This window comes from Haemaphysalis longicornis, unplaced genomic scaffold (assembly GCF_048455015.1).
Source record: "Haemaphysalis longicornis isolate Haplotype H1 unplaced genomic scaffold, Haemaphysalis longicornis Haplotype H1 scaffold_12, whole genome shotgun sequence".
In the NCBI taxonomy this organism is placed as follows: Eukaryota; Metazoa; Arthropoda; class Arachnida; order Ixodida; family Ixodidae; genus Haemaphysalis; species Haemaphysalis longicornis.
This window is the reverse complement of record NW_027526225.1, coordinates 81,653,406-81,680,319: the sequence shown is the minus strand read 5'-3', so window position 1 is coordinate 81,680,319 and position 26,914 is coordinate 81,653,406. Positions and strand designations below refer to the sequence as shown.

General features: G+C 44.7%; 2 protein-coding genes across 2 annotated transcripts in view; both read right to left on the bottom strand.

Annotated features, from left to right (window-relative positions):
* Positions 1 to 12,189, bottom strand: part of LOC144161691 (uncharacterized) — a 103,654-nt gene extending 91,465 nt beyond the window's left edge. Inside the window, exons 1-6 of the mRNA XM_077692314.1 lie at positions 11,754 to 12,189; positions 10,588 to 10,626; positions 8,750 to 8,901; positions 6,392 to 6,480; positions 3,227 to 3,377; positions 1,417 to 1,563 (exon numbers count right to left, since the gene is read on the bottom strand). Of these exons, the coding sequence (XP_077548440.1) occupies positions 1,417 to 1,563; positions 3,227 to 3,377; positions 6,392 to 6,480; positions 8,750 to 8,901; positions 10,588 to 10,626; positions 11,754 to 11,802 (627 nt within the window). The 5' untranslated portion in view covers positions 11,803 to 12,189. The remainder of the gene's footprint in view (positions 1 to 1,416; positions 1,564 to 3,226; positions 3,378 to 6,391; positions 6,481 to 8,749; positions 8,902 to 10,587; positions 10,627 to 11,753) is intronic.
* Positions 12,190 to 13,954: 1,765 nt separating this feature from the next.
* On the bottom strand, positions 13,955 to 20,990 carry LOC144162866 (uncharacterized). Its single transcript, XM_077693577.1, has one exon. The coding sequence runs from the start codon at positions 20,713 to 20,715 to the stop codon at positions 19,336 to 19,338; it is 1,380 nt and encodes a 459-aa protein (XP_077549703.1). The 5' UTR covers positions 20,716 to 20,990; the 3' UTR covers positions 13,955 to 19,335.
* Positions 20,991 to 26,914: the final 5,924 nt, after the last annotated feature.

Here is a 26,914-nt window from a genome sequence, read left to right as displayed (position 1 = left end):
GCACTGACAAAGCAAGCCGGGCTAGTAACCAGGCCAGTACAAATTAGTAAGTCTTGCTTTTGAATTGAATAATAATTTTGTTCACATGCCGTATTTATTCAATTATAAGGTGGTCGTGACTATAAGGTGAGGGTGTAGTTTGGAGGGCCAAAAAAAAAAGTATAAGGCAAGGTATGACTTTAACTACAGATTTTGGAAAAAAAACCTCACCTTATACTATTCAAATAAATACGGTAGCTCAAATCAAATCAAATATTTTTTTCATCAAGGCAAGTATTTGCGCGTCAAAGCAAATATTTCATGATTTCTTTATGCAAAAGCTGATATTTGCAATTTGTTGCATATGTTCCAGTAACTATATACAGTATTGCCCATTTATAGCGAACCCGGTTATAACGAAATAGCGGCTATAACAAACAAACCTTCGTTCCCCGTTACCATTTGTATACATATATTTTGTGTCCAGATATAGCGAAAAGCGGATATAACGAACTGATTTCAGTTTCCCAAAGTGTTCGTTATAAGCGGGCTCAACTGTACATAGCTCACAGAAAAAAAAACTCCTTTTGTGGATATAACTTAAGTGAAAAAAAGCTGTCGTACTGCTTCTAATTTTATTGATTGTGTTGAGTTTCATGTTGACTAACTTGTTTGGCAATGCAAGACATGATAATTTACCTAGCCTGATCTCTAAAACCTCGCCGGCATGCCCTCATTGCATGGCAGTGTAATGCCAGCTTCGCAGCTGCGTTTGTTTCACTCCCCCTCATGTAATCTGTATTACGAATACTTTTGGCATAGAAATAGCTAGCACATGTTACCGTGTTTTCGCGCGTATAACCCGCACCAAAAATGCAAAAATTTCAGGGGTGAATTAGAGGTGTGGATTATACGCGCGGTATTTCCTTTGGTGCAGCTTCCCCGCAATGCGCGTTGGTCCATGATGCCCCTACAGCAGTAACAGCGACCAAGCTACTGTTATCCCATAGACAGTGCTTATTTTTCGCACACAGCTTAACAATACACCAACTTGAAAAAATGTATGACACCAACTTGAAAAAATGTATAACGGCAAGTCATCTAGTTACGTAGCCAGCTAGGCAAGTTCTTTTGCATAAACAAACGTGTAATGTTGCTTGAGTAGTAGCTTTGATCCATCCTGTTAAGTATAAAATATGCGTGCAATATGCGGGGATATATTTGTTTTCATTCGTCGAAGGAAAGTGGGGGTGGAGATTATATGCAGGGGCGGGTTGTATGAGCGAAAATACGGTATCTCACATAACACGTTTATACTCTTCCTTTCACTCCCTCTCCCCCCCTTAACTGTGGCACAATTAACAAAACATGGAAGTAACTAATTTCCTTCTGCACAACAAAGCGCAGTGAAGCTGGCAGAGAGGGAAGTTGGTTCACCAGGTTCCACATGAAGGCCCAGGGACTTAGATTCCAGTCAGGCCTCTCGGGGTAGGCGCAGTACAGCATGTCCTTCGAGCTGTGGGCAGTCCCGGCATCAGCACCGGGCCACATCTTCCAGGGACAGGTCCCGTGGATGTCGACGCGCTGCGGGAGGTTGGTAAACAAAGGCTTCGGCAGGTGGCAATGCATCATGAACGATAACAAGCGAGTCCCACCCAGTCATTGGGGTTTTATTACCGGCACACGTTGAATAAAAAAAAAACATAGAAAGGGGGCAACATTGACTGTTTACTCCCTGCATACGCTTAAATTCGACACACCTAAATTTACCATGAAACGGAATAAAAATTTGCGCCGCTTGCCCCTGTGGTGCAAGGCTGAAGAAACGGCAGTCGTCGGAGACCCGGCTGTTAGTACACCTCACTGGGATTTCCGAACTTGCCGCTGAAAGTTCTTCATGACTAGCAGCAGGCCCGGATTGTTTTTTCCACGGCCTTTCACGCCTCTCCCAAAGCGGATAGCGTGAGCACGCGCCAGAACCCGCAGCAGCCGGCTTCGCAAACTCGGCATCTGTGCTCCCCACTTCAGGTGCCAACGCACATGAACTGGCGACTAATACCCCGGCTACACTAGGATCCGAGTGTCATTTGAACCGAATGTCATTTGACTCAAATGGGGTGCTTCGAATGCCATTCAGAATCTGCCGTGCCTCACTACAATTTCGATGGCATTTGAAAGCTTTCACAATTGCTCGCCGTGCTGTAGTGGCACTCTGTCGCCCCGTTCCGTTTTCATACAGTAATACAATCAAATTTAGGAGCAGTCTAAGGCAGTAAAATGATATCAAATTAGAAGAGACACCAGTTTTGACTCTAATGTTGTGGCTGTTTGCGTAGTTTTATATTTTTTTTGCAACTGACCCACTGGTTTTGAGAGTATGAAAAATTAAATAGGTTGATTTCGTATTTTAAGTATTTGAAAAGTGAACAAAGTTCCACAAACAAAAACATTTTGTTTGTTTTACGTACAGAAGTATTATATTTCTTATTGCCGATCGAAGGCGCTGCGTGCGAGAGCGCTAGAAATGACTCTCTCGGTGCTCATTTGGCTCAAATGTCATTTGAGCCGAATGGCATTTGAAAACCTAGTGCAGCAGCACAACTTGGCATTTGAGTCAAATGACATTCGGTTCAAATGACATTCGGATGCTAGTGTAGCAGGGGTATAAAAGAACACGTGAGAGATCATGCCACGAACGCTAGGCAGAGTGTTCTCGAAGGTCGAGCTGGCTGAAACCGGGAATTCCTCGTGAGGTGCATGCTCACGTGCACTCGGTCTTTTTTCTTGGTATTTTTTTTGGTAACACTGGACAGCTGAACGAAAAGGTTAAACAGCTCTACTGCTAAAATGTTGGATTGACAGTGCCAGTTAAATTCTATTCCGTGCACTTCCTAGATCCAAGCTTGCCTTGTAAGACAACACGGGCCTTATTGTGTGCACCACGCAAAATGCAAATCAACAGTGTTGAGCCCAAGGCTCAAAACACAGCAAAAGCAACATCAATGACATTTTTGTTAGGAGGTCCGGTCAAGGTTTTCAGGTTCCCTTTAATAAAGCCCATTCTAAAAATTATAATTCAGCTTTCCTTAGAGCTATAGGTATTCTCATTTCTATATGTACATGTATGTTATGTTGCCTTTGAACCAAATAAACCAACCGGATCAGATTTAAATCATGGGCAATTGCACCCCGACTGATAATGACTAAAAAAATAAAAATATAGAAGTGTGTACGACCAAATCTTTACCTGTAGTTCAGCTCCTTCTGTCATGTGTGACTTCCTCAACACAAAGGCAGAGATGAGTGCCCGCTTGATGTTGAGAAAATGCTCGGGCTCCGAAGGCGAAACTTTGAGCCCATTCACCACTCCTCCAGAGAGGGACACCACGACTGGGAACCTTAAAGGGGCCATGGACACAAGATACAAGTTCAGTTCATTAAAGAGGCTGTTTTGTACCATACAAATAACAACAATACCAATTTTATCGCCAGTTTCAGAGAAATAATCGAGACATTAAAGAAAACATATTCAGCAGTGGCGACACTCTAGTAACTTTCCTGAGACTTCTCTATGACGTCTCAGCATCTTGTTTGTGCGATTGGCGTTCATCGACCTAACACACTGCCAAAAAACATATGACTGGGCGATTGTAGTGGGGCATTTAGTTCTGTTTGATTGTATCACTTGAATGGTAACACACAGTTCACTTGAATGGTAACACATTGAAGAAAAATTAAAGCCGTTCCACTCAATTTGAAAGCTGTTGGAAGTGCAGAGCAGTGATTCGCCATAATGGGCTGCAGCGCCGTTAGCCGCTCACTGCTACCACCTAACGCAATTCAAAATTCCCACCTTCGCAGTGCTCGCGCGCCCCCTGCCTGAAACTGCGCCAGCGGGAGTTCTGTTCTTTTCGCGCTTGCATTTCCTTCCGCATGTGCCGGCGTTGCACTGCCACTTTTCTTCGCCCACTATCGTAAAGACCAACCCAACGAGCGTTCCTAACTAAATGAACGCGGGCACTGCAGGTTAATTACGTACATTTTGCCTCAAATGTACCTGCAGTTTTCTTTGCGCTAAACAACGGGGAGATGTATGACGAGCACCAGCGGTTCACGAGTTTCGAACGCTTACGACTATATGAACCACTTGGCTTTCGAAGCCTTGGGTCCAGCGAGCGAGCTATGACGACAAGGTGAGCTCCTAAAGTGCACTGCACTTTAAATTTTTTTAGTGCCGGTCCATAACACCTCACTCCTGCCCATATTATGCCACTATGACGGGAAATTTAAAAGTTGTTTAATAATTTTTGCATTTTTTTCAGTTAAAAAAAAAAAATCTTTCGCTGCTGGAATGGAGCTGAGTGAGCCAGCTAAGCCTAGTTCTTTTAAATAGAACAAAATCGTATTTTGTCTTCATGGCCCCTTTAATGAAGAAAACAACAAAAGAACACCACTGAAATTTCCCTAGACTGAAATCAGAAAGTGCTTGAAATCAGACACCTGTATGCCAAAACACAAAGGCTGCCAAGTTGTTCTAGCATTGGCTTAATTAAGGACAGTATGTCACGGGTTCGATTCCCGGCCGCGGCACCCGCTTTTCTGATGGAGGCGAAAAGCAAGAACAACCGTGTGTAGGAGATTTCGGTGCACGTTAAGTTCCCCAGGTGGCCAAATTAATCCGGAGCCCTCCACTACGGCGCGCCTCATCGCCTGCGTTGCGTTGGCGCGTTAAACCCTACAATCAATCAATCAATTAAGGACAGTATGAGACGGCCTTGCACTATGACAGATTTGGAAGGGAGCTATTGTTTAAAGTGTACTCAGTTACAAGTTTAGGAACAGCAACAGAAGTTGCCCCTCCACCTTGTCACCGCATTCGGTTGTTCCTCCGCACAGCACATGGGGTAAGGGTTACTGCGACTGCTTTGGGAGCACAAAATAAAAACCGGTAACAAATGTTAATGCGAGTGTAAATTTTAACATCAAACTCAGCAAGAAACACAGACGGTCTTACGCACTAAGCGCAACCTTTGTTCAAACATTGCGCACGTTGATGACACAGGTTCGCCGCTTTGGCGGAGTGATACACTACACATGCTCAGGGTTCGTACGGGCTTCAAAAGCAAAAATTCAAGGGTTTTCAAGGACTTTTAAGGACCAGAACGCAATTTCCAAGGTCCCCATCTAATGTTTTCTCTGGGATTATTTATTTATAACTTTTCCAACACAATGCAAAATTTTACTGCCGAATACCTAAGCATTGCCCATTTAGATAGGTGCTAACGGGTTCGTAAATGCTCCCCAGCTTTATTTTTGATTTCATAGTTGGTATTTAGAGGTTTTTCTTTTTTCTTGGTGTTTTGCCGAGGCTGTTTGATTACAAAACTTGGTTAATGCTGCCTGCATCTCCTGCTTTGTCAGCAAGAGTATCAGCTGAAATTAACTCAGCAACTGTTGCTGCAAGGCAGGATGAACTATGTACACGTCCACCATTTGCATGTAAAAGGAAACACAGATGGAGCGTATGAGGCACAGCAAACATGCAATGAGCGGCCGTCCACAGACTAGATGGAACATGCAAGATAGAGAACAGAAGCCAGCTTTCACTGGATTGTTTCGCGACATGAATTCTACTGAGGGGTGCTGCTCCCAATGTTGCCTCGCAATAATGGAGTCCACCAAACTCGTAATTTCACGCAATACACTGAAACTTGATTGTTACAATCTTTCTTTAACTTTTTAACACCTAAAATCCACGACAAACACTTTAAATTCTTGTGAAAAGACAGGGCCATTGGTTCTCTCCAGAACAACCAAGGGTTTTCAAGGACCATTTAAAAATCCCAGGACTTTCCAGGCCTTGAAATTGACACTTTTAAATTCAAGGGTTTTCAAGGTTTTCAAGGACCTGTGCGAACCCTGCGTGCTATTGTCGTTCTTACATTGCAGCCAACTGTAGGGGGAAACAGTACCTGCTACGAAAAATTCAGGCCAAGGCTGGCATTGCCCTTCTAGCAGCGTGTGACTAAACACACAGCTTGTGCGCTCACATCCTTCCTGCTTGGCTACTACAGGGTGTTACGACGGTAATTGGAACACTTCAAATTTTTTTTCTGAGTGAACCGCTGCTCGGTTCGTGCTCAAACTTCACACAAAGGTCGCATTTTGTGGTCAATTTTGTTTGACACTGGGAACAACGACAGTAATTACCTTTTTAAATTTTTTATTTATTTTCAGAATAAATAGGTAAAAACCGTCAATGTTCCCAGTGTCAAACAAAATGGACCACAAAATGCGACCTTCATGGGAAGTTTGAGCACGAACCGAGCAGCGGTTCACTCAGAAAAAAAAATTGAAGTGTTCCAATTACCGTCGTAACACCCTGCATATAGGTATCGGACGGGCAGCTCACTTGGCAAGTTCCGAGAGGTCGTCGTGCTCTATCCACAGCTCCTTGCTGCCAGGAGGGCCGCCCCCAGAGGAGAATGTGCACTGCTGAACCTGAGCGAGCAATGTTACACCTGCCAATGTTACACAATGTTACAATGTTACACCTTATACGAGGAAGGTTACACCTTCCTCGTATGGATGCAGTATATGGGTTGCAGCCATGGTTGTAGCCATAGTTGCAGCCATAGTTGCAGCCATGGTTGTAGCCATAATTGCAGTCACAGTTGCAGCCATAGTTGCAGCCATGGTTGTAGCCACGGTTGCAGCCGCAGCCATAGTTGCAGCCACAGTTGTAGCCATAATTGCAGCCATAGTTGCAGCCATAACTGTAGCCATAGTTGCAGCCATAGTTGCAGCCATGGTTGTAGCCACGGTTGCAGCCATAGTTGCAGCCATGGTTGTAGCCATGGTTGCAGCCATAGTTGCAGCCATAGTTGCAGCCATCAACAGCTCCGGTGCAGAACAAAGAAAGTATGCACCAAATTACAAAATACAATATCTGAGAGGATTGCCCGTATTTGTCTACACTACTTATAAACAGCAACCAGTGCCCTCCACCAAGCTGCATACCATTTTAACTAAAAAAGATACAAAACACAAAAATAAATGGCAAAGCAGCAAGGTGTCCCGTTACAGGTGATGCTTCCAGGCGCATCGAGGGCTGATGAAGGAGCATGCAGACACAAAAGCTGCCTTGCTGCACTAAGCAGTTACGAGACCTGAGGAGCAAATGCATAAACCAAAGCTGAAACAGAGATCTGAAGGGAGAGAGTGCCACAGTGTAAAAATGAAAGCCAGAACAACAACAGCCACCCACGTGCCGAGTCCCCACATATTCCCGAGGAGAATAAATCGCAGAAGGCAGGGGATCAGCACAGCAGGGGAGGGTAAGGGGAAGGTAGCGAAATAGGGACAAGTGGTGGGCACATAGGTCTTTGGCACCGAAAAAATGCCCAAAAGAGCATTTTTTTAGGTATCACTTTTTTCTTGATTTGTACAGTTTTTCCTCTGAAAATTCCACACGTGGAACAGTACCAGGTAGTTACAAAAGCCATAGAGGCCCGATTTCAACAGCAAAAATAACAATTTTCCCACAATTCCCCACTTTTTCGCCACGAGTGGTGCCGCAGTGATACGAAATTTTTTAGAGGTACATCCCAGCATGTAGAGCAGCTAGGAAGACCATTTCTTTTGCACTGTGAAACTGAATGTTTAAACACCGCAATATGGGAAGCAGATTTTGTCTTTTGTGTTTCCCTAGTTGTTTAATTAGCATTATTTTTAATTGGTCAGCAGGAGTACTTCAAACCAAGAAGTTAGAATTGATGTAGACTTGCATGTGACCGCAAAAGCTTCCTACATTCATTCTCCAAAATTTCTGGTATCTATTCATGCCTTGCGGGTAATCTTTTGTTGAATAGTTTTTACTCATTGTTCTCAAGAACAAGCAAGGAAAATTCTAATTAACTTGAAACTAGTTACCTCACATCAAAACTAATTGTATATTTGAACTCGGCTAAAAATACTGAACAAGCCCGTAACGGTTCAACTGAATTGGTTGGAAAACAAGGAAAATTTTCTAAGACCAGTGTGACCCCTTAAGGGGGGACACTGGTCTTAAAACAACTTCTTTTAATTTTCACATAAACTCTGTGAAACTTGTCAGTCTTGCTGTTTTTTCCCCACTGATTTCAAATATGCCATTATTTTTTCAGTTGGTCAATTAGTTCCCGAGATAATTAGAGATAATTAGCCATTTTTGGTGGAACAATAGACGTAACAGTGCTGGTCACAAAACTGTAATCTTTATATTTTCCGATGCTATGAACCCCGGTGAATGCAATAATCAAAGCGGTTTTATGATGCATCGCTTGGAACTAGTTTTACAGCTCATTAAACTTTGGTGGCACCAGTGGCAAGGAACCATTACGAACACCCATTTCAAACACCAAAGTTTAATGAGCTGTAAAACTAGTTCCAAGCGAAGCATCATAAAACCGCTTCGATTATTGCGTTCACCGGGGTTCATAGAACTGGAAAATAAAAAGATTGGAGTTTTATGAGCAACGCTGCTTTGTCTATTGTTCCTCCAAAAATGGCTAATGATCTCTAATTATCTTAGGAACTAACTGACTGACTCAAATGATAATGGCATATTTAAAATCAGTGGGGAAAAAAGCAGCAAGACTGGCAATTTTCACGAAGCTTCCTTGAAAACTAAAAGAAATTGTTTTAAGACGAGTGTCTCCTCCTTAAAGAAATCAAGGCTAGCGGCTGTGCAGGGGGAATCGCTGTCACCACGCCAGGAAGAAGGACCCACCTGGAAGAGGTACTTGCAGCTGCCAATGTGGGAGACCCTGACTCTGCAGGTCAGGTTCATGTCGCTAACATCATCGGTGCTGCCCACCGACGCAGCCTCCGCCCTGATGTCGAATCCGTACTGGTACCAGCGGCCTGGGGCCAGCATGTTCTCTGAAAAGGGGTGAGTGCAGCGAGGGACACAGTGCTCACACTAGAAGGCTAACGATGAAATACGGAGAGAACAGTGGAGAATCCAAAACAGCCAAGGTAACCAAAAAAGAGGCAAGGCAGATAGAAACGAATAGATGGAGAGAAAAAATGGAAGCTAAAACGTCGTTAGAGATGTACAGGGCTGAGAAATTAAACATCAGAAACACCAGAAAGGAAGCTTTCTACTATAATCCCAAGGCAGTGCTTTGCTTTTTGAGGCCAGAGCAGGTTGCCTGCGAACTAAGAGTTTTGTGGTGAAGTATTCACAAAATGACGGGGTATGCGTGGTTTGCGGAAAAGAAACAGAAACTATGCAGGACATAGTGTTAGAATGCGAGGGTATCCATCCAAATCTACATGAGGGAAATACTCGGCTTCCAGAAGCCCTGAGATTTAAAGGTAGCCCTGAGGGAGTTAACTTCAAGGCTGTCGAGGCGACGAAAAGAAGATCAGAACGCTGGTGGACGAAAAGCAGAGAGGGGAATATTGCCTAGGACAGTTACCACCTGTGACAGGAAAAAAAGTATTTTGTGCCTAATACGTTTTTTGTGCCTGCCCTAAGCAGCGCTAGTATTAAACCAAGAGTATAAAACATGGGTACATAAGTTTTTTTTGGTAAGATGACACGTCATCACCAAGCTACGAAGGGGAAACCAAGAGCAATCATCATCATCAACACCACTAGGGCTTCCTTTGGCTGCCATCAGAGTGTGCAAGAAATAAGTGCACACAGAACATCTCCAGGCCCAGTTCAGGCTAGTTAGAGCCTAACACTAGAGTGCTCCCACCTTTTGGTCGCCCACACCTGCACTTTTTTGCGCACTGGGGGACGACCGGGCCAGATGTTTGCCTACATTTAAGCTCGGGCTTTCAGAAATAGTACAACCTTGCTACGGACATCAACACTTTAGCCCCTTTCAGCGTGCAGTTTTGTTGCTTCATTGCAATAATGATAAAGCACCAGCACTGAGCAGAAGAATAGCATAACAGCAAGAATTGTCTGCAACACAGATTGAAGGCGGGCCAGTTGGTACAAAACTGAGTTATAAAACAGTAACAGTCTCGTTTCCCACACTGCTTTATGACTCAACTAGGATTTGTGTTTAGTTGCTCGGCCAAGACAGCAAAACCGATTTCTGGAACTAGCAGTTACACTTGGAAAGGGTAAGGAGAGTTCTCTGTGTGTCCAGACCTTCATTTAGCTGACGTATGCTATTAAAGTCAAATCCCCCCATTTCCAACTTTTTTTTTACATGTTTCGTATGGTAATCGTGCATTAATGTGGCAACAAAACTAGTGTTACCATTTGATTGTAAAATTTTGACGGGTTACCTTGCAAGAAAAGGATGCAGCGATGTCACAAGGACTCTACTAGTACTAAAAACTAGAATAATTTTTGAAATTGCTGAGGCTAAGTTATCCAGTGAAGCTTTTTTCGTCAACCGGTTTGGGGGAAGCTCCCAAGATAAAAGCAAGCTTTCAAAACAGAAAAGTGTGGACGTACGGCTGCATTGAGGGGACTGTCAACTTTTCCTTTCAGCCTTTTGCTTCATTGTGGGCCTTATCAATGAGCGACAAAACATTTGTGCAAAAAAAAAAAAAAAACGAAGGCAAGGCCAGAGAATTTCAGTATCGGAGAAAGCTCACCATTCTGGTCACATTCTTCAGCAGCAGTCGAGTGCCGGCCTAGAGGGCAGTGCCCATGAGATAAGAAAACGGAAAATCAGAAAGAAGCGAGTCTTCAGCAGTGAAAGCTTGACGTGCTTTTTTTGGGCGCTGTTGACAGCAGAACTTGTGGAACACACAGCATCACACAATCCTGGTACGAACAGGCGCATCCCCATGTTTTCTTTTCCCATTTTTACGCGGGAAAGCGTTGCTTGCACTCTTTGCGCCAGCAGAACTTGCGGCAAAGCCTCTCTTACGTCATTTTCACGAAGCATCAAGTCAACTGCACCAAGGGTAGCACGAAAACCTGCCTCCCGCTTTTTGATGTAAAAAAACAATCTCCTCCAGTTACATTGCGCCAGTACACAAGTTCTTAGCGCCATCTGCCTGCCTAGACTGTTTTCATTTTGATAACAATAAAAAAATAGCCCCTATCTGCAAAGCTCGCTAATTGAAGTGGACTCATTCACTCAAGCTGCAAAGGAAACCACTGAAATGATAAATGTCCCCAAACTTATTTTAGCTACATTTCCGCCTATTTAAGAACAACGGAATGAAGAACAAGTTACTACGCAAGTAATAAATGCATGCATGCCAAGTGGTCTCGCTTAAAGATGAAGAATTAGGATGGAAAAGAGTGTCAGCCTTATTCCGTGCGTAATTTTAAATTCCACTGCTGAATATTAAACATTTTTCCTACTTGATCCACCAACAAGAAGACATGCAAAACAATTCCTAGACAAGGAAGACTACTGTCGTGTCGGCGCTTTCTTTCTGCTGACAACTGTCCAACACGGAAAAACGGAACAACCAACCTTTCCGTGACAAGCGCATCTATCAGCAGTGACAAAAATGAATAACAGTCGCACACAACGTTGCTATTTGAAGAAACAGTGCACAAAAGTGTAAACAAGCAGAGAGGGATGTGAAACAAGGCGCCGCGTTTGTCTTCCCCACTTTCTTGTGTGCGTTTTCGTGCGCCGGTTCGTCAAATATGAACATGCACCACCAGCTCACCCACTCGCCATTCTGATACACAATGTTACGCGAATAAGGGGTCAAGGCAGAGATCAAATGCGCAGGTTACAAAGCTCAAAACCGCAGAAACAGGACCCCCCCATCAGTTCGCTTCAAACACCACTCACCATTTGCCAAGATGAAGGCCACGAGGACAAAAGAAGGCACCGTCTTCATTCTTGCAGGTAAACGGGCAGAGTAGGCACGTTACACACTCTAGCACAGCTCGAGTCAACGGGCAGGGGGTCACCAGAACGCCTCACCCCTCGTTCCCCGAAACCTGTTGCATGTACACGAGAACTTCCAAAGCCCAAGAAGGGCTTGTCCGAGTCGAGTCGGCCCGCCGCCTTCCTGAAAACGCAAGTGCAGAAGGTGCGGCCAGGGGCTACTACGACAGCACTCCAAACTCGAGTCCTTTGCAAACGACCACACAAGAGGCCCCAATCTCGCGTCCCTGGACCGACTTGCTAAGAAAGAAAACACGGGGACATCTTGCACCGTCAAATGACCAAATCAGCCGCACAACTTGCAGCTTTCCGATCGCGCGGCCAGAGGTGATAACGGGCCGAGGAGATAGTGCTCCCACAAGAAGACTTTCTTCGCGCCGTCCGTTGTTTTGGCACGGAGCGCCGGGAGCAGATAACCGGGGCCTGTTTCCAGGCTTCGAGTGTGCGATACAAAGAGAAGTCGGAAACGGGAGACTGCCGTGTCCACTCTGGCCTAGAAACAGCTGGACGAACATCCAGTTTTTTTTCTTGTTTTCATCTCGACCGTGACAAATGCGTAACTATAGCTGCCCAGTAAAAATGCATTTCCCATGAGAGGAACTAGGGGTTTCTTGTTACGTTCAGCCGTTCAGACTGCTTTGCAGGATTTGTGTTTTGTGTTTTGTTTGGTGCTTTTTTTTTTTTTTTGTAGCGGCTCATCTTGTGTCTAAGCAGATTTCGGTGGCCAGCAAAAGATGCCTCCGAAATGCTAATTAGCCTATTAGGTTTCAATTAGCCCAGGATGAACTCTTCCCATCAAAGTGTAAACACAAACATCTTCTTTTAATTTTCAAGTAAACTTTGTGAAACTGGTCAGCCTTGCTGCTTTTTTCCCACTGATTTCAAATACGCTATTATTTTTCCAGTCGGTCAATTAGTTCCCAAGATAATTAGAGATAATTAGCCATTTTTCGGTCAAACAATGAACGGTCATAAAACTGTAATCTTTATATTTTCCAATGCTATGAACCCTGGTGAGTGCAATAAGAGAATCGTTTTTTTGATGCATCACTTGGAACTGATTTTACAGCTCCTTAAACTTCGGGGCTTGAAAGGGGCACTAAAAATGGTTCCTTGCCAAAGATGCCACCAAAGTTTAATGAGCTGTAAAATTAGTTCCAAGCAGTGCATCAAAAAACCGCTCCTCTTATTGCATTCACCAGGGTTCATAGTATTGGAAAATATAAAGATTAAAGTTTTATGGCCGTCTATTGTATGACCAAAAAATGGCTAATTATTACATCTACTCATCTTGGGAACTAATTGACCGACTGGAAAAATAATGGCATATTTGAAATCAGTGGGGGAAAAGCAGCAAGACTGGCCAGTTTCACAAAGTTTACTCGAAAATTAAAAGAAGTTGTTTTAAGACCAGTGTACCCCCTTAAAAAATAGAGCAGCGAACCAGTTTTCCATTTATGTGCAACAGCCCTGGTAGCATAATCTGTTTTAGAACAAGACTGCATTTTTTAATGTAAAAGAGACTTACAGCATTCCAGGAAAATGACGACGACTGGAACAAACGTTCACTTGAATGAATATATTTTGCATTGGAAAAAAAGAATGTGCCATGAGTACAACAACTTTTAAGGTGACAAGGCAAAATTCGATGACAAATAAACTGCAGGAACAAATGGTGGGAATACGTCACACACGCATCAAGTAACAAAACAAAAAAAAAAGCCTTATAAGGGCTCTGACACAAGTTTCAACAAAGTTTCGGAATGCATTAGGTTAAAAAGTGCATGGACCCAGAAATACCCAATAATTTAAAAAAAAAAAGTGCCCAAAATTACCAAGTTTGCACTGGACGTAACCTTGTAATGCCTGGCTCAAATGTTCTCGATCACGCAAGCTCAGGGCTGCCCAGACCCATCAAACCTTTCGAAACCTGTTTCAGAGACCCTCGAATATTCACTTTGCTACTGGAAGACCCAATTTCGTAAGTTACACATAGCAAATGTGGTCAGTAACATACTATAAATAACTTACAACACACACAACACTTGTGAACTACTGAAATATAGCCGCCTTCTACTGAGAGTGAGAGCACACAGTATTGGTGAAATAGCTACTTCAAAAAGAAAAACTTACACAAAATAAAATTGTACAGTTTTTGCCAAACGTAGTGGTGGGTCATATCAAATGTCATTATAAATTCCACAAAGTAGCTCAATGACCTGCACTTTGTGAAATACACCTATGAAAGTGCTTTCTTGAGCTTCTCCTCATCAAGGTTTCCCACTGCATCTGCCACTGTAGTTTTGATGAGGCAGCATTTTAGGCGCGAGCAACTCTTGGCGAAAACTGGACATGGCAGGGCGCGACTGCCCTGTCGGAGCCTCACACTCACGAGAGCACTGCCGCTAACTAGTACGTACATGGAGCAATAAATACAACACTGAGAAAGCAAAATAAAGCCACCGTACTATTTCAACACAAAGACCAAAATGGAAGCATTTACCGACCAAATTTGTACGTTGTAAAATCTTTACAGATGCCCCCACCTCCCCAAACAACAAATCACCTTGAACTTTCTTTATCCGCATTAACAGTCTGAGCAGTTCCAGAGCTTGTGCCCGCTATATAGCCCACCTACTGTTTTAAGTAGATCTGTAGCTCATTTTGGGTGGGCTATCTCATTGTACCTCCCTCCCCTATAAATAAACTTCAGGTGACCAGTTGCGAAGTCAGATTGCACTCAATTTGAGGCTTATCAAACGTGCATACTGCAAACGTGCTCAAACTTGAGCGACACAGCCCGAGCACCTAACAACCGGACGAGCGGCTGTGTTAGGATATCAAGATTACAAAGGAATGCCTTGTTATTTGGTTCTGCTGTTAGGTTATATCAGATGAAAATGGCTTTACTAACCCCAGGGCGATTTAAAAGGCACTGCCCTGAACTAAGTGAAATCTTCATAGCTTTAACACAGCGAACACCAAGAAGGGCAGTGCAGTGCGCGGCTGACGAAATGAGGAGGGCCTTCTGTGTGGCTTGTAACGCAAAACTGTGCCAGAAGATTTTAGAACGGCCCCAGCTCAAAAATCCCAACTGAACTAGTATGAAGGAAATCTTTCCTCGCTGAACATTTGCCTCACAACACTTGCAAGAATGAAACATGCTGCCATTCAATGCCAAAAAGGAAGACAGTTTAAAAAGCAGGACCAGTCCTCTCTCCTCACCCTGCCAGTCAAGTGGTAAAAGCTCAATTCTGCCGTAACTTATGGAATCGAATGCGTTTATATAACATGATTTACCGTATTGTTTATTTTCTTTGCGCTGTTCCCATAACCGTGCATCAACAGGATTCTGCCATATGGCCCACTCTTGCAGGTTGACCAAGTGAGATAATACTGATCGATAGAGACTGTGCGCATTTCTGGAACTTGGTGGAACAAAAAATAATTACAATCGCTGACAATGCTGCCATTCAATTCCAAAAAGGAAGGCCTACAGCAACAGCTGCTTATGTCGGACGATGCCGTTATCAAGTTCATCCAAAGTAAATATTTTATACGTCTTACAATCACAGCCGGCATACGAGCGCTCGTCACGGCAAGGACGTGAAGTCAACGCAAAAACTCCTGGCAGCTCACTGTTTTGGGCTAGTGAGGGACTACGGGAATTCTACGAATCGGTCGTCTCCTAATGAAGAGGCTGTGGCGAGACGGCCCGGACTAGGGCTGTCGAGATTATAAAATTTCCTCTCTCTCTCAACACGTACCACTGATAGCAAAACGATCCACCCCTATCATTATAATAATTTGTGTGGAGTCATATGAAAAAACTGGGCTCGAACGTCTAGTGACATACACTGCATGCAAATGGGCCACTCCAGAGTGTTTACATGGCAAAGTGCCTGCAACTTACAAGGATGCACAAGCCTCCGTATTACCTTAAATGTTTTTTTTTTACGTAAATCTGTCAGTAAAATCGCTTGAGTGCGTGTTTTTTTTTTGGCACAGCTTCCTGTATTGTCTGCACACAACACATCTCAGCCCAAACAGCAGTCTGTGCCGACGAAAAACGTCGTTCAAATTACCAGCGTTTTTGCAGTTTCGACTAACGCTTTTTCTTTGATATTCAAGTTCAATAACAATGCTAGGAACAGTGGGCCAGCTTGAATTATTCATCAATTTAAATTGCACCATTTTGAATGCACTTAGAAAAGAAATTTGGCACGTTTGGCATGCCAAAGCATGCTATGAGGCGTATGTAGTGAAGGGCTCCAGATTAACTTGCCCACCTGGGGATCTTTAGGACGTGCTCAAATCTCAACACACAAACGTTTTCGCTTACACCTACACCTGAAAAGCATCCACCGAAGCTGGGATCGAACCCACGTCCTTGGGCTCAGCCGCACAACACCTTAGCCACCGAGCAGCCACGGCAGGTCTGCACTAAGTGACTCACCTCAAACAATTAAGCAGTAGTACTGTAGCACTCTTCCTTAATGACTTGGCAGGTTGCAGATTGTGCTGTCTCAAACAACACCCTGCATCAGTGCCAAAAGAGGCCGGACAAGCACTGACAGACGACCAATTTCTGCATCTGGAACACCCTAGAAAAGCTTTTCATAAGTGGCAAATACGAAAAACCCCACTACTTCTGTCGCTCAGATGAAACCATGGAGCAAAAGCAAAGGAGGAGTATGACAAAATTTTGCCAGTAGTTTAAACAAAGAGCTGTGTGGTTCCTGGCAAGTCGTCACTTGTTGCTCTGCATTTTTAAAAAAGCTCAATCACATTGCAAGTTTCCCCGAGTGAAAGCCATCTGTACCCTTTCCCTTTCTTTCAACTCCCTCCCCTTCCTTCAGTGTCAACAAGCTTCTGCTGCACTTATACGCAACTTTTACAACCTTGTCCGTTTTGTGCGACATACCCCAACTCGCTTAGTAAATGCTTAACCTAAGACATGCCAAGCCGAACCAAAAGTGAACAGGAGTGGAGAGGTCATCAACAATCCATACTTGCTTCAGTTCCTGGCGTGACGGGCTAATGCGACCGACATGAAAGGTACACACGTAGAGTCACTCCACACTCTACAGGAACCACGAACACAAGACACAACTTTGGTTGAGAAGCACAAGAAGAGGCGGCAGCACCCAGGCAACACTACAGAACTTTTTTCCCCAGTCACGTCGCTTATACAAAGACCTGTACCAACAACATTACTGCACCTCACCTCAGTAAAAGCAGCTGCAAATTGAACAGGACTGGAGACCAGCAAAATGAGTTATGGTTAAAAGGGCCACGAAGACGAGATACAAGTTTGGCTCGTTAAAAAGACTGCTTCGTTCCGATAACAACGATTCCAATTTTGCTGCAAACACCATACAAGTAATCGAGGTTTTAAAAAGAACTAATGAAGCAGCGGCAACTCCCCAGCTACATTCTGGCAGTTTTTCTCCCCTGCTAAACTAGCGTCCGAATGTCATTTGACTCAAATGCAAAGTTGTGCTGCACCACTGGGTTTTGAAATGCCATTCGGCTCAAATGTCATTCGAGCCAAATGAGCACCCAGAGGGACATTTAAGGCTTCCAAATGCCATTTCTAGCACTCTCGCGCACAGCGTTCCAAGTCAGCATGAACAGATACATTACTGGCGTACTTAAAACAAACAAAATACTCGTTAAGTGTGGGACTTTGTTCACTTCTCGACCACTTAAACCACGATATCAAGATGTAATGATTCCATACTCTCAGCACCAGTGCAAGCAAGCGACAAACTGGCGTGGCCAGGCAGCACAAAAAAACCTCGATTGCGATTCAGAATTAACCAAAAACCGTGTCAAGGCTTACGCTATTTATAATTCGGTACCATTTTAATGCCGAGGACTGCTGCTAAATTTGATTGTTGCATTATTGTGTAAAAGCAGAAACCGACAGCAGCACGGCGAGCGATTGCTAAAGCTTTCAAATGCCATCGAAATTGTAGTGGAGCACGACGGATTCTGAATGACATTCGAAGCTCCTCATTTGAATCACATGACACCTGGTTCGAATGACATTCGGATGCCAGTGTATGTCACAGAATCCTGTTAGTGCAATGGTGGCCACCAACCCATATCACTTGAATGCTAACATGCAGTTAATGCACTGACAACTATGTTTTCTGTGCTGCCCCATAATACGGGACTCCTGCTGATATTACATCACGGTAACACGAAATTCTGAAGTTTTTCGACATTTCTTGCTTCTTTTTAGTGGCTATAATGGCATGAGGGAACTTTGCTCATCATCTCAGAGACCACCAGATCGGTGGCCCAGGGTTGGGCACAAGTTATGCTTTTTCAAACGAACAGTGACTATTTGTTTGCGGCTGCTCTCCATATTGCATCACGAATCATGGCGAAAAATGAGCGCAACTCAACATACATCTCTGTAGGTGCACATTTTTCAGCGATGGTGCCGTTTCTCCCGTCAAGTGAAAATGTAGTGAAGTTTGAAAGGTGCAGCCTTTCTAACGAAGCAAACTTGCACAGTGCTTTGTTTCTGAACGATAAGCACGCAGTGGCTGCAATGCTGTGGGCAGATTGAAGAAGGTTTGGCAAGAACTACAATAGGAATTACGGTAACACAGCTGCCATTTCATACATACTGTGGTATTAGGGTAATTATCTACGTTGATTTGACTGATGGATTGTAGGGTTTAACACGCCGATGCAATGCAGGCAATGAGACGCACCGTAGTGGAGGGCTTCGGATTAATTTTGACCACCTGGGGATCTTTAACGTGCGCCGAAACCTCCTACACATGAGCGTTTTCGCTTTTCGCCTTCATCGGAAAAGCGGCAGCGTGGCCGGGATTAATTATCCACAGCTGGTTACATGTCCCACAGGCAACATTTACCTCACTCGAATGTGTTGCAGAGGTGGCACATCTCAAAGTTTCAGGATGGCAGTATGAACGTGCATTCACACGTGGTCAGTAATCAGGAAGAGCGGGATTTCTGCACAGAGGAGGCTAGGTACGCAGGGCTCCGAGGCTGTGCTCACGATTACTACCACATCAAACTGACTCACGGAATAGCAATGGGAGGGTCACAGTTTCACTGTTGCTTGCCATTAACAGACGGAAGTCCATGTGTCCCCAGGTGGCAGCTCGTTGCAAAGATGCTAAGGTTAGGGCTAGATCGGGGCCTTAATGCCACATCCAAGATGCACGACGTTGGCAACCGTACGTAGTCAATTCAATGTTGGGGTCAGCTCGTTCCCCCTGACCTAGCACAAGTTGAGCACGCAGTTTCCTCCTTTTTCACTGCCACTCCTGACGATTCAGCCTAAAAGTTGATGAATCCAGGTCTCCGGCCATCAGCTCAGTTCGGCACACTCTCGTCTGCTGTCATTCGAAGCAACTTCACGGAGAGCGAGCTATCCAGTCTCGCCTCCAGTGCATCATACACTTATTTGCAGTCTTGCGGTTGCTCGCTGCCGTCGCTAGAGCAACAGGCTCGCATAAGGTTGCTTTTCAAAGTAGTGATACAGCTTGGAGGAGTAGAGCAGGCTTCGAAAGTTCGTCATGTGCATATCTGGAACGTAGTGCTCCCGAGTGTTCCTGACTGGGAACAGCGAGCCGCACTCACGGTACACGTTCACCACGGCCGAGCGTTCAGGCACGAGGACATTGTCACCCACCGGGTGGTTCGCACTTCTCAGCGAAGCGACCACATCCTTGGCAAAGCCACTGGCAACCAGAAATACCTTGTGCTTCTCCGACAGCCGGTGGTACTTGACCTTACGCTGTGTCAAAAAGCGGATTTGGAGCGAGCTCGCCACTATGTCATCGGAGAACTCGTCACAGAAGTAGTGCGTGTGAAACAGCACAAGCGGGGTCTCATTGCGGCCGTGCCTGGGCAAAGTTAAGGACTTGAGTCCATGCGTGAGCTGGCCTAGGTCCTTCGCCGCCCTCATGGAGATGTACTGGTTCGTCTCCAGAAAGATGGCGTTGCGCGCTCGCCTTCGAGATCGTAGCAGGCAGTCGGCGATGCGAACTGAGTCGGAGACGTTGGAGAACCTATTGGGGAGGTTCCATGCGAGCAGGTTTAGACTGGCCAAAGTTCTCCCGGGGACGGCTGCTAGAAGCCGCTTGGCATCAGGAAGCGCGTCGGAGTCATAAAATATGAAGTCGTCGGCTCCAACGTGCCGATGATAGACAACGAACTCGACTAGAGTCAGAGGCGTCACCGTAGAGACGAGGGGCGGCACGCAGACGGTGAAGTTCCGAGCGACGGCCGAACTGTGCGTCGACTCGAGCGGTATCACCCGAGACTTTTCGACGTGCCCCGACGCAGAGGTAAACGAGAAGGAAACGCCAACAGGCTCGATCGAGACGCCGCGTACAGCACACTCCAGCAGGACCGACGTCGAGTACCCGTCAGCGTCGAGCTTCACGACAGCCATCGCGTCGCTTCGGACGCTGTGCACGCTGTCAAACCACAAAAAGCACTTGAAGTCAGCGGGGAAATCCCGTTCGACAACGGCGACGACTCGGGAGACATTCGTCCCGTCCTCTGCGACATCCCAGAACGCCGAATAGACGTGCAGGGAAAAGCTTTCGTCGACGAATACTTCTCGCCAGACAGGGAACACCACGGGCGTAACAGCAGCGCCGGAGTCGAGTTGGGAGCGTCGCAGAAGCTCAATCTGCCTGTCACACTTGACGGCGGCCTCTTTCGTCTCGAACACGTCCATCACCTCGAGGATCACCTTCATGTTGGCGTAGCGCCGCTCGCAGATGAGCAGCGCCAGCACGGAGAGGATGCACACGACGATTAGGGCGAGCTGCGTGTACTTCTTCATGCTGCCTGGGTCCGGCATAAAGATTTCACACACAGTTCGAAGGGCTTCCTCCGACCTCAGCGGCTCCGCAAAATGTCCATCGCTGGCGGGCTCGTTGCATTTGAGTTTACTTGTAGCGCTTGTAGTACGTTCACCAACTTCGGGCTTCCTTTGTAACGACTGTACTGAGTAAGCAGGTCCGGTGGGCACCACTCCGCAATTATTTAAGCAGCAAACGAAAAAAATATTGACGTAAGTTTGTGTTCAGCGTAGGGAAAACACGCACGCACAAACAACAACAAAACAACAACGCATGTTACTGATGATGATAATACTTAGGCAAAGAAACACAAAACGCCTAAGGTAATAATATCGCATTCACCGCGACCATGGATGAAAAAAAAAGCTTTTTTTTCCTCCATGACCGCGACCTCATATATAACATAAGCCTGGAATCTTGCTGCGCAAAATAAAACAAACGTTATTTTACAAAGTTTTTTTGGCCATGTGGGCATTGTTTTTACTTAGGCCTACAGTGGCCTAGCTCTCTTCGTGCTCTTTGTAGCTTTCTTGGCTTTTGTTCGACTACCAAAGATGCCTCGTTTGCTGGGAACTAACTGATTAGATCTGGGCCTTCCTACATGATCTGAGCATCCGGCTGTTTCCCTTCCATTTTTTTCGTGACGTTGTTCCGGATGCCTTTGGTAGCCTGTGCACGTGCACTCAAGGGATCAGCTGAAACTGATGTTTGGTCTCTTTTCTTTTTTTTTTTTTTTCCTGCTCAAAGCAGCTCTCAGCAGCCCCAAGCTTCTCCGTATTTTATTAGCCCATAGAACGTTTATGGCGGGAGCAGATTTCGGCCTTTGGGCTGCTTGGAGCTGCTCTGAAGAGACCTGTTCTAGGCGGACGCACCTGGCTCTCGCTGTGCTCTCGGGAAAGGGGTTGAGAAATGAGGCATATTCGAAGTATGAGAGCATTCCCATATCATAGTGTGTTGCGACGGTAATTGGAACACTTTAAATTTTTTTCCTGAGCGAACCGCCGCTCTGTTCGCGCTCAAACTTCACACGAAGGTCGCATTTTGCGGTCTATTTTGTTTGACACCGGAAACAACGACGGTACTTACCTGCTTATCCTGAAAATAAATAAAATTGATTTTCGCCTATGGAAAATGGCAGCTGATTTGGACGTGCGAGCACGAAAACCGGGTTTTCTGATCGTCTGCTGTACCATTTGGCTCCGTACGTGAATCCCAAACGTGCGTTTCACTCTGCAGGTGGTTCCGTCGTTCCAACATCAACTTGCGCTGGCTCGCACGTCCAAATCAGCCGCCATTTTGCCATAGGCGAAATTGTTTTTATTTATTGTCAGAATAAAGAGGTAAGTACCATCGTTGTTCCCGGTATCAAACAAAATAGACCACAAAATACGAACTTCGTGGCAAGTTTGAGCATGAACAGAGCGGCGGTTCGCTCAGGAAAATTTTTTAAAGCGTTCCTATTATCGTCGCAACACCCTGTATATGCATGGTAGCATATACAGGTGCAGGTGCAGGGTGGGCAGAATTTGCATGTTGGGGAGAACTGGGAGGGATAAATCTCGTCAGGTTGAGTTTCGTGGGGAAAGGTATTTGCCGGCGCTTTGCGAAGAACTGTTTCTTAATTGTTGAGTAGCTTGAAATGAGGAAGGTGCAGAGTTCATCGCTGAAGCCGATAATGAGCCAAGATGTCATCGTATTGATATGGCATTGAGAATTTTTGTGGTGTGTGGTTGTGCGAGTCGTTAATTTGCAAGGACGCCCAAGTTATTAGCACGAAGCAAACGCATGAGCTGCCTCATTTCCTGGGGGTAATGCTTGACCCGAAAGTCTACACTGGGTGTCAGGGACAATGGGTGATGGGGAACAATAGAGATGCAGCTTGTTTGGTAGTGGTGACGAGCTGATTGTGAGTTGCTCGGATAGTGACATATTCAAGGTCGGTGTGGGAATTTAAACCACGGGCAAACGTGGCCGCCTCAATAGCATCAATGTTGGCTGTCTGGAGCGTGAGTAAGGCTAGCTGCTTTTTGAGTCAACAACTGTCAGTCAGACTTGCGGTTTACCATTCCAGAGTTGGAATGACTCCGGAATCATTTCGCCCTGCCTTTACCCCAGAATGAAATGGGAGTGAAATTAGGTTACTTGGAGTGGAATCGTAACGGAATGGGCTGGATTTTTATATACCAGCTTTTTTGAACTTCAGGAGGGGACTTCAGTGATCATAGTGCTTAGCCGAGCCGGTTTTTCAAACATCCTTGCTACCAAAGTGGCCACACTGCTTTCAGTGTCATACACACCTCTGCGTCTATCGGGGATTAGTTTGGTCACCGACCTGAAACCGAAGCAACAAGAAATAAGCTTTAGCATCTGAATACACGCCAAAGCAGCTGCAGCACACACTACTGTTGCACTTGATGCATGCACCATTGACTAGCAGTCTCGACAGGAGAAAGTACATATGTGGATGGTTGGTAGGAGGCAAGATTGTGCATTAGTATGAAAGCCTGCAAAGGTGGCATGATCCGCCCGGCAAGCTGCTTTTGCGAAGGTTGGCATCAAAGAACTTGGAGAACTCCAATGCCCGAGAGGACGAGTCTGTGTAGCGTACGCTTCAAACTGGGCAGTGTTCGCAATGACCATACTTGGGGCTATAGATTCATGCGACCCGACCTGGTACGTGTTTCCGAGAATTCGGGCCAGCCTCGACGCCATCTGTCCATCTAAACAGCGGGACTTGGAACCCAGTGCCAGCATGTAACAATAGAATGCTAAAAACGGCCCAGTACGAAGGCTTTTGAAATAGCACCATGTTAATATACCAAAGATTTGATTGCCTTACCTGTTTGTGTACACAAAGAGCTTTTTTGTGCTTCTGTGCGTTACTGTAAATGTGCTGTAATTTTTTGGTTGTTGTAAATGGCCTAATTAAGAATGAACTGCCCATGATCTGCAAATTATTGTCCCACAAACAATCCTCGCGGGATTTTAACATATAAAGAATAGCGATACTGGTATACTCTAGCTGCTATCTTCATAACAGGCATTTAGCTCTTTAAAGGAGGAAGTCATCACATTATCACGTATGGCAATTCGAATATAGTTATATTTGAAAGTGAAGCACTGCTTCGGACAATAAAATGGGCGTTGTTTTCACTTCGAGCAATGCCCTTGCCAGAGCGAATAACCACTTTGTGTCCATTTTAACGATTCTTGAGGTGTTTGGCACTTTATTTACGTGTACACTCAAACTTCGTTATAACGAAGCTGAAGGGGACCCGTAATTATTTCGTTATATCCATTATTTTGTTATATCAATTATAACAGTTTACCGCAATGTATGCTCAGTTCGGTGCAAAACGATAAGCATGCAAAGAAAAAAAGTGCCTTGCAGCCCATTGCACTGCTACGCGACCACGCATGCGATGGACATCGAATAGAATAATATTTTGCTTGCTCAATGCGCACACTTGCCATTTTATTGTCCACAAGACAACTGGAAAACAGCCTGCAATGCTCCTTCGTTTTGGACATTGCAAGTGAAAGACTTTGTTTTCAGCAGTGGCCACCGTGCTGATGTGTTTTCGCCGTCACCATGAGCGCCGAAGAAACGGTGTAGAAAGTCAACCGTATCGAGTGCCTCCGACGACGTTGGCACGTCGAATGCCTGTGCATGGAAGACCGCGTGGCGTCTTTGTCGTCACTTGCGTCAGTTTGTCTGGTGACATCTGAGTCAAGTGCGGAACCTACGAAGTGACCACCCCAGAAAATATCTAGTTCCTCAATGTCGTGTGAACACATATGCATACTCTTTTTTCCCTAGAACAATAAAAGACTGGAATGTATTACCGGATGCTATACGTGATTCTCAAACTGCAGAACGTTTTGAAAACAATATTACTAAATATTTTCTAAGTGAATCTTCGTGAACGATGATTGCTTTTTTGTGTGTGTGTGTGCCTGTGTTCTATTGTAAATTTGAATGTATTTGCTGTAAATTGTCTCAATGTACATTGTAGGATGTAGTACTGTGAAGTGTATTTTGTGATGTATGTGATGTAGCATGGAAGTTGTAGAATGTAGTATAGTGATGTATTCTTTTTGTATCGGCTATGCATTTTTTCTTTACGCTTGACATGGTGGTTGTTATGTCAGTTTTTTACCCAACCCCTGTAATGGCCCAATCGGCCAACAGTACCTGGGCCCGTTTGCGTGAACGCAACAAGTGCGAGATAAGTTCTCAAGACTTCAGTGCTGTCTAGGTAGTAAGTCGTTTGCCCGAAACTGATACAAACGCTCGTTAAGGTAGCGTTTCCCTCGGCTTTTCTGTCAACCGGCTTACTTGCCCTGGCCGACTTCGACTTATTGGCGTCTTATTCGTAAGCGGGAACTTAATCATGAACTTATGCGTACGGGCAAATGGGCCCTGGAAATAAGTAAATAAATAAATAAAAAATAGCATCTTCGGTTGGCTGTGTGATCGTCGCATAAATTTTAAAACGGCCGCGCCAAACGAGCGTCACACTCCGCGGTATACTTCATGCTTCGTGGTCGGGTTTTTTTCTGAGTGGGAGGGGGGAGCCTAAAATTAGTTCATTATATCCATTGACAGGTCAATTTTACTTCATTACAATGAGGTTTCAAATGCATGGGTCTCTATGAAGCTTTAAAAGGGAATTTCATTTACTTTGTTATATCCATTATATTTCGTTATATCCCATTACGTTAAAACGATGTTTGAGTGTACTGCACATCTTTTCCCTGGCTAGTTCCCAACTCTATCTCTGCTTTTAGCCACTTCTGTGTTCATGTAACCGTATATGTCCGAGTTCAGCTGATTGCAGTCCATCATGTCTGACGGAACACAAGGACACTAATAAAGAATTGTTGCAAGTGTGAACGTGCTGGAAACTCAATATACACGAAACTTCCCATCTTTTTCCATTCTTTATTTATCGTAACTCGTAAAATTTAGTGTTTGCAAGTAAAGCTTTCAGACTGTTTCCTACGATACTAAGTTTGCAAAAAATCTCCTTTGCAGTATACTTGGGGGCTCAAATACATGCACTTAGGATAATATGCTTGTCGTAACGCTTTTAGTAGTAAGTACGTACTTCTGGTGCAGAGCAGAACTTTTCTGAGATACATAAGTTTGGTGAGTGCGTTGTACTGGCTGTTTTTGATTGATTGGTTGATTGAACGTTTATTACCATTTGTTACATGAAGTTTACAAACACTGATTGGACCCGTAGCCAGAGGCTAGTGCAGGGTCCAATAAGAAAAACAATGGACAGAAATGGGAAATATCAATTACACGTAATACAGGTACAGCTGTACAAACACTGTAACCATCACTTCCGTGTGAATATGAGCGTACCCTTTCACACAGTAGAGAAGTCTTTCTCTCCTTAAACAATCAGGTCCCAGAAAAACAAAACTACTTGTGCGCATACAATCAGAAAGTTTCGACAGAGCACTTTGTGGACACACCCAGAAACATGAGAGAGTTAAAATAAAAAAACCACGATAGCTATCACGGGTTTTATGAAGAGGAAAAACAAAAAAAGGCTAGGTTTACAAGATTCACCAGTGTATAATTGTGCAAATAATAAGTGTTTACCACCAAAGAAAAAAAAGCAGTTACAGCCTGCTCAAAAACTGTTTTTTTTTAGTTTTACCACAGCATTGTGTGACCTCTTCAATTCAGTGGGACAACTATTCCAGATTTTTATTCCTGTGAATTGCATTTGTCTCTCCCTTAAAGCTGTGAAAGCTTAGTCATACTTGTGTGTTTCACAGCCGCTTGGGCAGCATAACAGCTAGGTTCTACTATACTGTGATACTGCGCTTTCAAAGCTATTGCACCTTGCATAAATGATATTCTCATGTACTAACGCGCCCACTGTGGGATACATGCTCACATAATGTAAACAAATGAACAAAGTAGAAAATTTATGCTGCCTGGCTGAACTGAACACTGCATACCCACCCCTCGTGGAAACCTCCGAGAGCTTCTCAGTTTTCAACATTACTAGCATCATCAGCAAGGAGACCTACGTAACCTGTAATACATACAAGGCAGATGCATGTTGTCGAACTTTATGCGAGTATATGCAGCAGAGCACAGCTAAGTTCCCGATCGTTTTTCAATCCAGTGTGTCCACAACACATGCGTACAAACGGCAATCTCTTCCTCTTTGC